Source organism: Silene latifolia, chromosome 9 (assembly GCF_048544455.1).
Source record: "Silene latifolia isolate original U9 population chromosome 9, ASM4854445v1, whole genome shotgun sequence".
NCBI classification, from domain to species: Eukaryota; Viridiplantae; Streptophyta; class Magnoliopsida; order Caryophyllales; family Caryophyllaceae; genus Silene; species Silene latifolia.
Window position 1 is genome coordinate 1,372,933 of NC_133534.1, and position 17,588 is coordinate 1,390,520.

The 17,588-nt window shown below is 41.5% G+C and overlaps 1 protein-coding gene across 1 annotated transcript; it reads right to left on the minus strand.

Annotated features, from left to right (window-relative positions):
• Positions 1 to 14,983: 14,983 nt before the first annotated feature.
• On the minus strand, positions 14,984 to 16,135 carry LOC141598620 (uncharacterized). Its single transcript, XM_074418323.1, has one exon. The coding sequence runs from the start codon at positions 15,964 to 15,966 to the stop codon at positions 15,250 to 15,252; it is 717 nt and encodes a 238-aa protein (XP_074274424.1). The 5' UTR covers positions 15,967 to 16,135; the 3' UTR covers positions 14,984 to 15,249.
• Positions 16,136 to 17,588: the final 1,453 nt, after the last annotated feature.

Genomic DNA, 17,588 nt, shown 5'->3' on the forward strand with positions numbered 1-17,588 from the left:
ACCGCCTCGAGTTAATAAAATTGGTTTTTAGTAAAAGTTTCGGTAATAAAACGGAATTAATAATAAATAAATTTAATGAGTGAAAATAAAATAAACTCAGCTAGTTAACGTAAATAATACAATATCAGCTTGAATCGGAATTATTAGCGATTTTTACAAAACTAACGGATATTAATAAAAATTGCTATTTTAGTGAAATAAGCTCAAAATAGCTAATTGGACGGTTTTGTTCCCAAAATCCATCTCGGGTTCACTTAAAACAACTTTCATAAGGATTCGTAAAGAAACGGAAATTATTAAATAAATAAACTCGAACTAACTTTAAATAAACTTATTAATGATTATTAAAATTAACGTATCGAATTATGATGAAATTAATTAATTAGCTAAGTATATATATATAAATCGTTAAATGATGTAATTAAATTCAAAATAGCAATTAAAAGAATTTTATCCAACTTAATAAAATACGGGGTGTTACACTCTAGACTGCCTCGGCCAAGCCGAGGCGGAAGCAAAAGAGACGCTCAATTAATAACGTAAGAGAATAACTCAGACGAAGACGAGAAAAGACCTCGGCCAAGCCAGCGGCAAAGTGAAAACGCTAAGTACAGTTGAGACGCTCAACTATTAGCACAAGAAAAGAAATGAGGTAAAGACCTCGGCCAAGCCGGAGGCAGAAGAAACGAACTCTTATTAAAAATAATAACAGGTTACAAGCGAGGAGAATGCAGACGACGGCCGTCGCCATAGGGGTAAGCCAAAACACAACCTACCAAAGTTGTACAACTACAGGGAAAAGAAAAGCAAAAAGTTACAAATATGTCATTTGGAGCGCCAAAAGATGGCAGGGAGGAAGGGCTTAATAATTGGCTCCCGAGCAGCTGAAGCTATCCGAAACACCGGGTGAGCCTGGTGACAACCGCCCGTCTCCCTATGTCTGTTGCTACTTGCCATCAGCAGCGGTAGCAGCATCTTCTTCGATGGACAACCCAGCAGTTTCCCTAGCAGCCAAAGCTTCAGCAGCCTCAGCTTCAGCCTCAGCTGCCCTCATTCTCTCGGCTTCCTCCTTGGCCGTCTTAGCCTTCTCAGCAAGGGCTGCTGCCTCCGCGGCCGCCTCTTTCTCTATCTTCACCCTCACCGCCTCCTTGGCCTTCTCCTCCACGGCCTTCTCCTTAGCTTCGAGCTTGTCGTCAAACAGCTCGTTAAATTTGCCCCACGGAAAGGAACCATCAAGAGGGAAGAGCTCCCCAATCACTTCCCTGGCAGCTTCTTCGGCCAGATCCCGGAATTCGGCGCACATATTAGGGAGCATGACGGTTTGGAGCATCTCAATGTCCTCCTCCTTTTGTCTGATGATGGCCTCCTTACTCCGAATCACCTTCCCCTAAATCTGAAACCGGTCCCTGAATTCATTCCTCTACTGGAAATAAAGGTCGGCGTGCCTCTGAACAAGGTCACACTTCGCCAGTAGCTTTGCAACTTCGGCCGCAGCAGCCTCGGCCTTGGCTCTCTCAGCAAGGACCTCCTTTTCAGCGTCCTCCCTGAGTTTTCTCTCAGCCAAGAGCGCTTTCTCAGCGTCCCCCCTAAGCCTCTGCTCATTGAGGAGGTCCAGCTTCGCCTTCACGGCCACCTTCTTAGTGGCATTAAGCTCAAAAGCGGATTGAGCCACGACCTTCTCCTGCTCCATAATACGAGCACCGGTCAGCTCGTTCCACCTTGCCAGCCTCTCGATCAACCTCGCGCTTTCCGCTACAAGCTGGGAAGGGGAAGCCTTCTGGGATGAAGAGTCAGTGGTGACGTTTCGATCACCAGCCTGCAGTCGGGAAAGGGAAGCCTTCTGGGATGAAGAGTCAGTGGTGACGTTTCGATCACCAGCCTGCAGTCGGGAAAGGGAAGCCTTCGGGGATGAAGAGTCAATGGTGACGTTATGATCACCAGCCTGCGCGGGGTTCTCCTCCACTTGCTGCTCAATAAGAGCGGCGGCCGACAGCGGATGATCTACAAAGTTTAAAGAAAGCATCAGTATCAACATACATAGACATACCGGAGAGCCTGTCATCAGCAGCGCCTAATGAGCCGGCTAAATCTGAGCCACGGGAAAGATCAGTACCGTGCTTGGCCTTCTTGGCCGAAGGACGCATTTCCTCGCCAGCAGCAGAAGTAACGGCAGCGGTAGAGGCTGTCTCCTTTCTTTTACGCAAAAGGGGAGACCCCTCCTCATCGGAGTCATCCCCATTGGTGATATCAACGATCTCCACCATCTCCTTCTGAACAGGGGGGATGGGAGGTGGAGCTGATGTCGACGCCATTGCCGCCAAAGGCTTTGTTTTTCGCGTATGACGCGGCATGTTACCAACAACTTTCGCCTGGGCCTCCACCACATTCAAGCTTTTCAGCTGTTGATCCATGAGGTCATTCGGCGACGTCCTGCGGTCATGGGTTAGAGCCTTGGGATGCAAGTTAGCAACGGTTTTATCTTTGTGCAGCCCCATTCTCCGGAGGATATCCTCAGATAGGTCCGGTCCAAAGTGGTATGCGGAGGAAACAAAGCAAGAGTTAAGTAGAAGAAATAAATCGAAGTTCGAGAAACAGGAACATTGAGAGCGGTGATAGGCCTCACACCGACCCCACTCACCCTGTGCTAGGGCCGGTATGAGGCCGACATGGCAGAGCGGCTCATCCTGAAGGATGATCTGCGTTGGGGGAATCCATCTTTTCGGCACCCCACTCTTGTCCGCCTCAAAAAGCCTCATTGCCAGCTTCTCATCCTCTTTAAGAGGGACCTTGCTGGCATCCATCTTGAGCTTTTTCCGGGTGACCCATCTGTCATGCTCCGCCTTAGTCTCACACCGCAAATTAACTTGATGATGAAAGGAGCGGGGCAGCGGATAGTCATCCGGCACCTTAACGTACACCCATCGATCTTTCCAGTCCTTGCAAGAAGTAAGTTTGTCAACAGAGACATAACCCTGCTCCATTTGCACACTGTACCATCCGACGCGGCCATAGATTGATGGCCGGAGATGATGAAGCCGACGGAACAAATTCACCGTTGGGGCCTCTCCCTTGAAGAGACAAAGCCAGACAAAGCCGATGTAACACCCCCTCATACCAGGGTACCTTACCAAGGACTACCCTAGCATGAAAGGCTGTTACCATCTCGGTTTCCCGAGGTTAGTATATCAAAGTTACAATTTCCAAACAACATTTATCAAAGTATATAAGTTAAAGATTACATTATCTCAGACTAACTCACAATGAACATACAAGGTCTCAATACAAATGAAATCCAAGACATCTAAACTCATAACAACGGAAGCTAGACTTGACGTGGTGACTCCCCATGACTGTCCCATAGCTAAACATCTGCATTACCTCACAATCTGCTCACCATCCCGAATGGATCACCGCAGGTTTTACAAAACAACAACACGGGTCGATACTACTCAATCAATATAAGACAACAACAATACAACCAAATGATCATCGATTTCACACAAGAACCGACTACACACCGAAGTGTGTAGCCCCCGCATTACCCATCGCAACAGGTAATCCACGCCGCCGATGGGTGACCGCAGCCCATCCCCACCTAGTCCGGCTCATCAACGAGCGACTAACAATCCCTGTCCCTTAATGTGCACATCCCCTCCCGTGGCGGGTTCCACGGAGGGCGAACTAGGGTGTGAAGCCACTCCCGCAAGTGACTCCACCACAATCACAATCACATGACATCACAGCCATCTCAATCCGCTCATACCAACATCGTCACAACAATCTCCATACTCCGATGATCAGCAGATAACAACAATTACAACAAGCACAATCTCAAATCAATTGACAGTAAACTGAGTAGGAAAACCCTACCTTTTCGCAATCCGCTACGCTGCAATCAATCATACAAATGCACAACTAGTAACACATCATCACCTACAACAGCGATAATCAACAATCAACGACATATGATGACCAAAACCCTAAATCCCCAAATTAACCAAATTAGGGTTTGTTAACTTATAAGAATGACAATAGATGAACAAGTACAAGACACTTACTACGGCGATTGACACGGAATGAGATGCTAGAACCCACAATCGACAACCTTTGACTTGGAATTGATGAAGATGATTAGAGGAGAATGAACGTAGTTTATGTTTTTGGGGAGAAATGATTTTTAGAAACTGACGAACGATTATGTATAACCTCTAATCATTTTAACCAAAACCGCAGAAACATTACTTCGCCAGACCGGGTACTCGGTCGAGTAAGTGTATACTCGGTCGAGTGTCCCATACTCGGTCGAGTGTTCACTTTACTCGGTCGAGTGTTCCTCGGCAGAACCAAAACAATACACAACCTCAGCACTACTCGGCCGAGTAGGTTCTACTCGGTCGAGTAGTCACCAAGGAAAATCCGTAGTGTTACAATCTTCCCCCCTTAAAAAGAACTTCGTCCCGAAGTTCACACTCTACTATAAAATAAAGCACAACACTACGCCACAAGGCTACACCAACCACATATAACAACACCAAGGAACTATACAAGTCACCACAAAATCATTACCCCGACTCAAAGCAAACATCGAACAAAACAACCACGACCGCGAAGTTCCCACCCAACCTATAAAACATGGACACTTAACACCAACTCCACAAACAACATGGCTCACGATATCGTCTCAACTATAGCATAGGCTCTCAATACTGACTCCATAACATTACCCAATAACCACAATATGATGTTGTCAACCTTGTATCACTTCCATAACACTCAATAGCACTCAATCCACAAAAGAAGATCAATCATCAAAACGGAATGTTACATTCTATCATCCTTAAAGCGAACTTCGTCCTCGAAGTTTACTCAAACACATAAACATCATCTTCCAACTGTCAAAACTATTGGACTCATAATCATTGTCATTCAACTGTCAACACTGTTGAAATATTCTCTCATTGCTAAACATCGAACTACTACAAGCACGATCATGACCTTAATAAAATCAACACAAATATCCGTCCTTTAAGCTACACCAACACTCTACTTCCAATTATACTACTATATGCACAACCATCAAAACGCTCTTTGCCGCATCCTACTCCTCTTAGGACACATGTTACGTCCTCGTAACTCACTAATACTAGATCCTTAGCTATACTTCTCATTATCTTCATCACCACCACATGAGAAAAAAATACCTGCCTACAATCTAACACTTACTATTCCTATATCCAAGGCTCTCTTACTTAAACAGTTCTCATACCTCAACTCATTCTGCACTCCATTTAACCAATACCACACAATCCTGATCATGACAAACGCTCTAACTCTTCCACATTACCGCAACACAACATACCTCTCTATATAAACTCTATAAAACTCTTATCGCCAAAAGAATAACTCACGATCCACAGTTGTTACGTACACTCACACTAGATCCTCAAGTTCCTTTCTTTCATTACCGCAAGACTCATACATAACTTAACACGACACTAATTACCCCACACTCTACACTCACTTTCGCAACAAAGGATTGTGAATCACCTGCATATATCAGATCATTACCACACATGTTCCATGAATCGCTTGTCATTACCATGTCTACCAAAGCCTTATCTAGAACAAGATCAAAATTACTGTAACAACCTATTACAACTGTGTCCCATCAACAGAATATCACTATACCATGATAACAATGAAAACATATACAACTCTCTTTCATATCGTACTCTACCCCCATTCCCAAACTTAACCTGGTAAGAAACATCAACAAACAAAACAACAGTCTACATGTCTAACCGAAACTCACAAGAAACAATAGTGACACAAAACAACAATCTGTGCATAACTGGTCTGTACTTTCGAAACTCAAATCGTAACCACCCCGTATACTCCACCACAACCGGTGACGGCATCGCAACACCGCCACCAACAGCCGCACCACAGTGCGAAAATACCCGCATCACAACAGTAAGTACCGTGCCCGGATCACCACCCGAGGCACCACAACCACACCGATAGACATCACAACATACACAATCCCATAAACACTGACTCAATATAACATCTTGGACAACAAACTTACTCAAAACTGCTTTACCAGATCACAACACCATACATAATACGGAATAAATAGACAAGAATCTCATGCATACCATCCATACTTTTCATGGAATAAACCTATATCATGAATACCCATGCAAGTATAACCACCCAAACTATCATTTCATTTTTTTTTTTTTTTTGATCATCATTCCATTAAGTTACCGTATCCAACATATATTACAAACATTCATATAACAACTTTATGACTATCACACCATACCGCATCTCGTGAGGTCACAACCTCACACCAACATTTACATACTCCTAAGACCCATAATCACATCCAAATAACCAATCCTGATTACGTAAGTTACCACCTGTTAATAGTTACCTCTCACCCGAGCTTAACTCGTACACCCCTCATATCATATTCTCCCATCCGCATAACCATCACCCCCTGCCAAATGTAACCATACCATTAATACTCAACTACTACAACCGCCTCATATAACCACATCTTATACTCTCTCACAACCATACATATCTATCTGGTCTCTACAAAATCAACCTCATTAGATCAACTAGCTTCCCTAAAGTAACATCATCCTCAACCGCTAGTGACAATACTATGGCACCAACATCCTTCATGTGACTACTCTCTTACTATCACTTCTTAATATCACAATCCGTTTTCTCTCTTTGGTTATCATCCCAAATAACGATCATCCAATCCATCAACAAGCTTTACCTCAACACTATTCCCAATTCTATCCTTTATCATATCGTTACCTAACTCTCCACCAAAATCTCAGATCGTGCAAACACTCTACAAGCTCCTTATTCCCTTAATACCTCGAAACTCACAGCTAACATGTCGTCCTACTCTCTTATATAATCATTAACTCACACCCTCTAGTGAGACTATCGTACATTTCCATAATTTCTTACCTTCATGCTCCTTAACTCCGGTCAACATTCTCTCAACTTACTTCCATCCTTATTTCCCCCTTTTTACTCAATAATACTAATTAATAACTCATCTCCTTTCTCTTCCTACCTAACTCCATAGCTCCACAACTCTAATTCCCTTAATTCATATCAATATCTTATCATTCTTCTTATCATTTATCCTCTCTTATCTTGCTTCACACTCACCCTTGTCACCATCAAGTCCACGCACTAACAGTTACTCTTCAATTAGTCGTATCTCCCTTTCTCATCTCTAGAAACCAAAATTCACTTCATACCGTTTGTCCAAAGAATTACACACCAGGCTCACCCCTTGATATTCCAACTTCCCAAACTTAGCCACTATCTACAAATCCACATCGCGATATAACTTCCTTTAAGTTCATTACATACCCCTCTTCTCTATCCCTCTCCAACATCCTTTCATTTCATATATCCTTACGCAACACAATACTAACCGTCTCCCTCCATAAGTCCTTACACATCCCAATATGCCACTAATCGTATCCTTAATATCAATCTTTCATTCTCACGTTTCTTTAAACTTACATCACTTTTGCCCGTATATACTTACTTTTATATTACACAACACACAACTATATCACTCGCCATATCTCACAAAACATGCTATTTACCTCGACTAGCTCATCATCCTTCCCTTTTCTTTTTCCACTATTTCTCACAACCACATTAACACATGTCTTCCTTATCCAACACTTATCTCTCATAACCCGGCTTTCTCCCTATCATAACATTTGGTAACTTACGTATCATGACCGTCGCATATAAAAGAATACTTTAAGACCCAAAACATACATGTATACATACCTTACGACTCAAAACAATGTAAAAACATAGCCACCGGCTCAAAACAAAGGTAAGAACATAGCCACCGACTCAAAATGGCCGCCCAGTGAGGTACTCGGTCGAGTACAAGGTACTCGGTCGAGTAACTATATTACTCGGTCGAGTTTTCGACTCCAGAAGCAACTCAATTGCCGCAGAAGGATTACTCGGTCGAGTATTGGGAATACTCGGCCGAGTAGACCTTACTCGGTCGAGTATAAGACTACTCGGCCGAGTTCACGACTCCAGACGCTAAACAGTATTATCACAGAAAGATTACTCGGCCGAATATGGAACACTCGGTCGAGTATAAAAGACACTCGGCCGAGTAGGGACTACTCGGTCGAGTATAGGCGCAGTTCTCAGCACCGTCCAGTTTTCGTAAAATAGTCATATCTCACTCGTTACTTGGTCAATCTGGGTGTGTGACCTATCGTTAGAATCGTAAGAGGACAAGCTATCACCTCAACTTGGAATCACAGCAATATATTTTCTAGAACTCTACTTATGACAGTTTTAAGACAACCCTTCCAAAATCGGTTTGTATACAAATCAAAATTTCTTTTCAAAACAACTTTAACATGCATAAAACAAACAATAACGACCCAATGCTTCTAAAAAAACAGTACATAGTTGAACATTTATCATATTCACATTAAAGTTAAACGCCACATTTACATATACAGACGCATGACCTTAATCACATGCTTCTACCAACAATCAAGCATTAAAATCATCGTATTCATATGCACATGTATTAAACAGGTAACATGATCACATTCTTCATGCTCAATATCAACCAGATACAATTTCACAATTCACTTTTCATCTTTTACCATGTTTCAACACTTAACATGCCAACACATTCCATGCTCAAAGTTTAGCATCAACAAATCATCGATATATTTTTCGACAACCATCACATTCCACTTCTTTCATCATTTCATCCAACCATGGACAAGATTCCAACTATAGGTATCAACACACATGACTCAACATACAGCAATTTCCCCCCATGTGACCGGCTTGAGATCGTAAGGGCCTTAATGCGACTTCGGGACGTCTCCCAAGTCTTTGCGGCAGCTCCAAACAACTCTCCCCGGGTTCATTTTATTTAGACTCCCTAAGTTCATTGGGTTCATTTGTTTTAGGTGCCGGAATCGTCGGCTCTGATACCACTTTGTAACACCCCCTCATACCAGGGTACCTTACCAAGGACTACCCTAGCATGAAAGGCTGTTACCATCTCGGTTTCCCGAGGTTAGTATATCAAAGTTACAATTTCCAAACAACATTTATCAAAGTATATAAGTTAAAGATTACATTATCTCAGACTAACTCACAATGAACATACAAGGTCTCAATACAAATGAAATCCAAGACATCTAAACTCATAACAACGGAAGCTAGACTTGACGTGGTGACTCCCCATGACTGTCCCATAGCTAAACATCTGCATTACCTGTCACAATCTGCTCACCATCCCCGAATGGATCACCGCAGGTTTTACAAAACAACAACACGGGGTCAGTACTACTCAATCAATATAAGACAACAACAATACAACCAACATCATCGATTTCACACGATGGCGACTACACACCGGTGTGTAGCCCCGCCAGATTACCCATCGCAAGTAATCCACGCCGCCAGTGGGTGACCGCAGCCCATCCCCACCTAGTCCAGCTCATCAACGAGCGACTAACAATCCCTGTCCCTTAATGTGCACATCCCCTCCCGTGGCGGGTTCCACGGAGGGCGAACTAGGGTGTGAAGCCACTCCCGCAAGTGACTCCACCACAATCACAATCACATGACATCACAGCCATCTCAATCCGCTCATACCAACATCGTCACAACAATCTCCATACTCCGATGATCAGCAGATAACAACAATTACAACAAGCACAATCTCAAATCAATTGACAGTAAACTGAGTAGGGAAAACCCTACCTTTTCGCAATCCGCTACGCTGCAATCAATCATACAAATGCACAACTAGTAACACACCATCACCTACAACAGCGATAATCAACAATCAACGACATATGATGACCAAAACCCTAAATCCCCAAATTAACCAAATTAGGGTTTGTTAACTTATAAGAATGACAATAGATGAACAAGTACAAGACACTTACTACGGCGATTGACACGGAATGAGATGCTAGAACCCACAATCGACAACCTTTGACTTGGAATTGATGAAGATGATTAGAGGAGAATGAACGTAGTTTATGTTTTTGGGGAGAAATGATTTTTAGAAACTGACGAACGATTATGTATAACCTCTAATCATTTTAACCAAAACCGCAGAAACATTACTTCGCCAGACCGGGTACTCGGTCGAGTAAGTGTATACTCGGCCGAGTGTCCCATACTCGGTCGAGTGTTCACTTTACTCGGCCGAGTGTTCCTCGGCAGAACCAAAACAATACACAACCTCAGCACTACTCGGCCGAGTAGGTTCTACTCGGTCGAGTAGTCACCAAGGAAAATCCGTAGTGTTACAGCCGACAATGGTCCTCATAGCCAACGGGTGCAGTTGGGCAACGGCAACGTTCATGGCCCTAATGATGGCCATAACGTACTCATTCAGCGGAAACCGCAGCCCGTACTCCAAGTGCCGCATGTATACGCCGGTGTGGCCCGGTGGAGGGCAACAGACGGCCTGACCCTCCTCAGGGATAACAATTTTGTATCCCCTGCCAAAGAAGAAATGACCCTCGAAAAATGTCTCGCCGGAACAACTGGCGAATTTATGGGTCCAAGCACGGTCAAGGCGGACCTTACAGGCGTCACCGTAATCCATAACGTACTGCCTCGCCTCATTAGGACGAGCCTTTTCAGCATCATCACCAAAATCGTCTGCGTCATCATCGACATCATCGTCATCCTCCCATTCCTCCAAAATTTGAGGATCAACTTCAGGAGAAGGAGACCTAGGGCCCCTAGGCCTTATCAGGAGGGCGTCTAGCTTCTCCTCCTCATCAAGACGCGACGGGGAACCCCCCGCCGCCGGTTTACTTGTCCCGGCATCAGCAGAAGACATTTTTACAGCAAAAATTTACAAAGTTAAAAAATTGGAAAGTTTGCTTGTTACCTTGAAGAAAAACACTCGCCGGAGTAACAACTCTGAAAATCAGAAGACAAAGAAACCCTTGAAAGTTTAGAGAGAAGAAAATTTTGGAGAGAATGAAATTTGTGGCCAATTTCACGGAATAACTGCCCTATTTATAGGAAAAAGCCCATAAAGAAGGACCAATCAGGGCACAGCCCATGAAGCGTCAGCCAATCAACGAACAGACACGTGTCGGACATGCAACCACGGGATGTCAATCGTTGCAACAGTTGAACGTCAATCAATGCAACAGTGACCAAGCGTCTTCAACACGCCCATTCACATCTCTCCGCCTATTCACCTTCCTCAACAAATTCCCAAGCATCCGTTCTCCGCCTGCCACATGATCAACCAAGCTAGATAGCGCCGGCCGGGGGCAATCAAAAACAACCGGCACTCTCAACCCTGGTCTCGGCCAGCGTCATTTTCTTTTCCACATCGGATGCCCTTTACACATCCATGTGGAGGGGGGATATGGTACGGCCTAAGAAAAACCAGGCCGAGGAAGAAGAAGCCGATGCAGAAAATTTTTTACAGATTACTTGCGCAGAATATACGCATACATCGGAGCCCATACCACGGCATAGACTACGCTGGGGGCAAAGTGATGGGGCATATTCTGCACCGCTGACCAAGTCAACATATTTAACAAGGTCAAAGATATCCACAGCAAGTCAACAACTTAGACAGCCTAGCCGTCGACCCATCGGCTGTCGGCTGGTCTCGGCATGGCAACCCGGTAAATGGGCACATATCCGCGTACTCATATCCAAGACCCCTCGGCCGGCCTGCCATAGGTCCATCGGCCGAGGGTAGAACGGTCTTTTCACCTGCTAGCCACTTGGCCACTACGTGACAAAAGGTGAAAGTCTATAAATACTCCTCAACCTTCATTGAGGAAAGGATCCACAAAAAAACCTAAGAATCACTATTCATCTGGTATAATCTTCCTTATCTCTCTACAATATACATTTAGCCAAGTAACAACAACTTGTCCTTTAAGTTTACTGACTTGAGCGTCGGAGTGAGTTCGCTCGGTCCAAAGCCGAGCCCTCAGTCTGTTCATCGTTTCAGGAGACCGAAAGGAGGATTCAAGCGAGGACGTCATTCTACAAGCACGGGTGGTACCAAGTAACTGCTCTGGAATTACACCCGGAACAATAAGGAAATCAAATGCACTTGAAACACTTGAGTTAATTACCTGCTTAGTATAAAAATTAGTGATTCGCAGTTAGGCAAATCCCTAATATTTAACCTTCCCGGGCTCCGCTTGAATAGTTCGATTGGTTTTACATTCTTTTGTGGCGCCTCATTGAGTAATGCTATAGTTTAAGTAGTCCTGAATCCTTGGTGACTTCACCGTATAGCCTTCCTTGTGGACTTCCTCTATTTTTCAGTAACATTTTCAATGACCAGCTACATTAAACAATAAATCCAGAAAACAATAAAAATGATCAAACACTCATAAATGTATACTCTCTCTGTTTTTCAGTAACATTTTCAATGACCGCCTACATTAAATAATAAATCCAGAAAACATAAAAATGATCACACTCGTAAATGTATACTCCCTCTGTGCCATCATCCCACCATAAAATTGTACAAATAAATATTTATAAGTCTTATTGTTGTACAACATGCTATGGTGGATTAGTTGGTAGAGGTATGATACAAGCAGAAGGAACGTGTAATGTCTCAGGATCAAATCCCACTATGGTCTCTTTTTATCGATTGAACAAATTAATTTGCCATTTTATTTTACTTTTTACGACATTATTTTAAAGAAAAAAGTTTTAAAATATTGAAATGTTTTTTAAAATAAAAATAATGCATCGAAAAAAATTTCGGTGCCTCCCTTATACAAAATTCCTACGTCCGCCCCTGCTCCGTCTCAGTCATTTATTTACCTCTTCTTTTTAATATTTGTGAGGATATTTTAATCAAGATAAACAAATAATTGAGACGAAGAAGTAATATTCATACAGAGAAATGAGAATGGAAGAATGAGACGTGTTCCACATAAGCAGCCAGTATACCATGAACCGTTTCATCATTTTTCATATTCATGTCCACTGCTTAACAAAGATCAATATTTCAAGAATGATTCAGATTCATCGCAATATAAAACATGTCACCGAAATATTGAATTCATTGATTCAACAATGGTATATTAATATAAATATGAAACCCAAAAATCTACTATGGAGTAGTAGATTACCATTTTACCAAAACCTTGTAGTCTATAAAAAAAAAAAACTCCACACTTTTAATGGTGCTCTAAACCCGTAGGATGTCCAAACAAATGATTTAGACATGGTGTACAACAATTGAGAAATTTATTAGATTAACACATGAATTGAATTTATATAAGCGAATAATCAAAATTCAATAAATCAAATTTGGTTACAAATTGGGGTCGGCTATAAAAGATTAAAAGTTGAGCATTCTAACCTAGTTAAAATCATGAATTTGTTGTTGAGAGATTGCATAAATCCCACAGAATCATAGGGGCGAAAAAGAATCGAGGAAGAGGATACGTGAAGAGGACGATAGGTTGATGATTCCGTTTGTGCAAATAATTAGAGATGTGCATGTCAAAGTAAAGAGATGGAGATTGATAATGGTTTTGGACTAAGAAAGATGATGAATGGGAGAAGTGTATAAGGGACTGAGGGTTAAGAGAATGACGCCATCGTAAAATGCGGTGGTTAAACAATTTAGGGTGAATGACAGCAGAGTAAACATCATAAATAATTAGGGTTAAGCAAAGTGAATGGTGAGCGGGAAAATTTTCATTGAGAAAGTGACACGTGTACAAATTAATGTATAGTGGTTCCTCTATTATACTTTTATATAGAATAGATGAAATAATAATGATTATGATTTCATGATGGAAAAGCTTACAAAAAAATCTTAACGATACAAAATCTTTTTAAAGAAATTTTCCGATCGTTGCAAGTATCAAGCAAAGTTAACTTCATCGTGTCGGGTTAGTTGTACTTGAAAGTTTTTCCTTACATATTTGTCTCCCTTAAATGAGCAATCAAATAAACGTTCACTTTAACTTATTTTAAATGATTAGTGAAATCGTTTGGAAGATTCGGGTTGTTGGTGAAGATTTCCAGGTCATAACCATGGTAAAACGAGTCTGATTGGATCAGGTTTACGGGTCGAGTCATGTGTAAGTATAGGTGGCCAAAATGACAGGCTGGCCCACCGAATGATGGGCTACCTTTTGGTTGCCCCCCCTGCCCGTGTTATAGCCCGACATCGCTCGTCCCTACACAAAGGCCGACCTCAGGCCCAATGACGTCAATTTGGCACGCCTTACTCCTCGGAGGAGCAAAAAAACAGAACTTTGGTTTGGCCCATTGGCTCGACACGACTCAACCCCCTCAGGAGTGAATACGATCCCTTATGCGAGCCCACCGCCAATCCACACGGGCCTCTTTCTGTGAGCCCGACTCGACTTGTATCACCTCATCCAAATTGCCACCTCTAGGTCAAAGTAGACTAGATATGAAATAGAAAGAAGAAACTGAGATAGCCACATTAGGTGCTGTTTTAAGTAAAATCCATCATTGTAATATACTTCCTCCATTTTTCTAAGTTTGCCCCATTTCATTAAAATATACCTCACATTTCATTATTTTATGGGGTAAACATAGGAAATTGGAGGGAGTAGTTCTAAGACCCGAGTGGATGTAAAAGGGTAATACCAAGACTCGTTACCATCCCGTCATGTTAGCGCATATCATTAACCATATAAAAAATCTCCTGTTAAGAACATCCCATTGACACCCAAACAAAAAAAAAAACAATACCTTACCAAATACTGTATATACATATTTACAAGATTACATTTGGTACACTCCCAAGTCCCAATTCAAATGTTTACAACCAACAAATAAACATAAAACAAGTTCCCTCCCACCCTCCCCATCTCCAATTTTACAACAAATGAGAAGCCATGTAACAAACTTAATGAATGAATTTCAATAACATGAACATTCATGGTCATGCACTCATGCCATTCCCATTAGCAAAAAAAAAAAAACTCCATCAAATTCCTTCACTTTTCTACCTTCAAATCTACAACAAATGAAGTCATGACTTAAGCCTTTCTACTAAGAACCATTGCTCGAGGTTCAAGAAGAACCGGGGTATTCATTCATTCCATTACATTGTTCATTTCTCAAAATATACAACGAGAATTTAAAAAAAAAAAACGTATATAACCAAATGAAACAGATAAAGAAATGAAATCAATAAGGATGAACATTCCTAGTCATCCCATTTCCATTAGTAAAAAACCCAACCAAATCTTGCCTATATGGCAAATAAGACTTATTCCCACCTCCACCACCACCACCACCAACTTTCCCTTTCTTCTTCCCATACAATTCCTCAAACACCTCCGCCACCGTCGTCGTCTCCGTCTTCTCCTTCTCCTTCCCTTTCCCTTTCTCCCCACCCGCATTCGTCGAAAACGACATAATCCTTCCAAAATTAACCCCTCTTTTCTTCTTCTTTCCTTCTTCTGTCGCCGCTTCCGCTTGCTTTCCATTCAAAAACACAAATGTATCCTTTCCATCACTATTACTCCTCACTAACAAATCCTTCATCCGCCATAGCTTCGAAAACCCTGTCGAATTACACTTCTTCCTCATTTCCGGCGAAGTCAACGCCGACGTTGACCACTCACAATACTCTCCCTCCGCCGCCGCAACAAACACCTTACTCGCCGGAGGTTCAAACGATGTCGTTTCAGTGTCTTCCGCTGTGTACGGAAATAACGGTCGGATTTGACCGTTGAGAAACGCTTTTTCAGCTGATACTGGCGATTGAATCTCTTCTCCGACGAACGAAAACTCGAAATCTCCATTATTGTCGTAATCTTCATCATTTGGGGATAAATCTAGGGTTAGGGTTTCGGCGAGATTATCGGCGATTGCCGATAATTGAGGTTGATTTTGGTCCATAAGATATGGACTATGTAATTAAACTAATTGATTGATTAATAATTGGGATTTTTTGTATGGAATTGGATTTGGGAAGTGAGTAAAATTGGGGAAATTATTAGGGATTGTATGGACTGAATCTGTGTAGTAGTGATGCGTTAAAACGACGTGGGGTCCTACGTGATTTTACGCGTTTTACTACCTCTTCAATTCAATTTTCATTTCTCAAGGTAGTTGGGACTTGGGGTAGTAGACCAGTAGAGTAGTCGGCTAACTGAAAGCGGTTAATCTTGTTTGCGATGGTAGTATTCGTTTTAACACAAAATAGAATCGAAAATATTTAGATTTGTTTTATCATTAAAATGGATGGTGTCATCTTAAACAGTAATTTATGTGTTGGAGAATAAAAAATAAAAATCGAAAAAAAGTTACCCGGTATTTCTCATTTTTCGGGGTTATGACATTCCTTAAATTGTTTTAAACATTATTGTACTTAGACCCTACTCCCTCTCATCCAAACTAAAGGTAACATTTGCTTTTTGGCACTATTTATGACCGTAGGAAATTTTTTATATTATTTTTAATCTATAAGACAAAATAAGTCATGTGAGATTTTGTTTGATTTATCTTCATTAATGCTATAAGAATATCAAAATTTTATAATTTTTAAAAACGTATAACTAAAGATATTCACATTGAAAGCAAGTGTTACCTTTGGTTTGGATGAGAGGGAGTATTAGTAATACTCAATCACGACCTTCTGTCATTTTGTTTTGTTATATTGCTCTCGTTGTGCAGGAAATTTCCTTATTCACCCTTACTCAGTGCTTAATTCATATATGTATTGCTTAAGGAGTACCTTAGACACATCATTTGGCTTTATGTTAAAATTATGGATGTAAAGAGTTTAGAGAATCCTAACAGGATAATACTATGTAATTGCATCTTTTCACAACTGTAAGAAAAAAAATACACTAACAACCCCCCAGGCCCCACCGAAAATACTCCAAGACTTCATCGATGGTGTCATATCGAGCAACAACTTTGAGAACATGCATTAGGCCTAAGACCATCAACAAAGTCCAAAACTCCAAATCAATCCCTAAACATTCGTAACGATTACCAAATGTGATGGATAACTCGATATTGTGGGAAGAGCTTATTTGGGTCGATGGACGACATGTGCTTCTATCGAGTTTTAAGGGGAATTAGGTCTAATGGGTCATAGATGCAGGTTGAGGCTGAACAATAATTTAAGATTTTTTCAAGATTAAGTTTATCGTATAATTTAGTGGCTATATTGTTGGGTTGATGGCCTTGAAATAAACTTGTTAAAAGCCGACCCAATTCGACAGCCAACTTGTTAACAAGTACGGAGTACAAAGTACAAATTTTGGTGTAATATTCATAAAATGAATTTATTTGGTGAACCTCTCATATAATGTAAATGCTCTTAGATATCAACTAGTTTAATTGGTAAAATCGTAATAATGTTACTCAACACAAGTTCAAATCCTGTAAATAACATATTCTCTTTGGGCCAAATGACCAAATTGGTAAAAAAACTAGGGGTTAAGTGACAAATTGGTAAAAAAAACTAAGCAAAGTGACATATTGGTAAAAAAAGTTGATGGCAAGCGACA

Bases quoted from the DNA above. Each gene is read 5' to 3' on its own strand.
- LOC141598620 (XM_074418323.1), bottom strand. From the start codon at position 15,966: ATGGACCAAAATCAACCTCAATTATCGGCAATCGCCGATAATCTCGCC.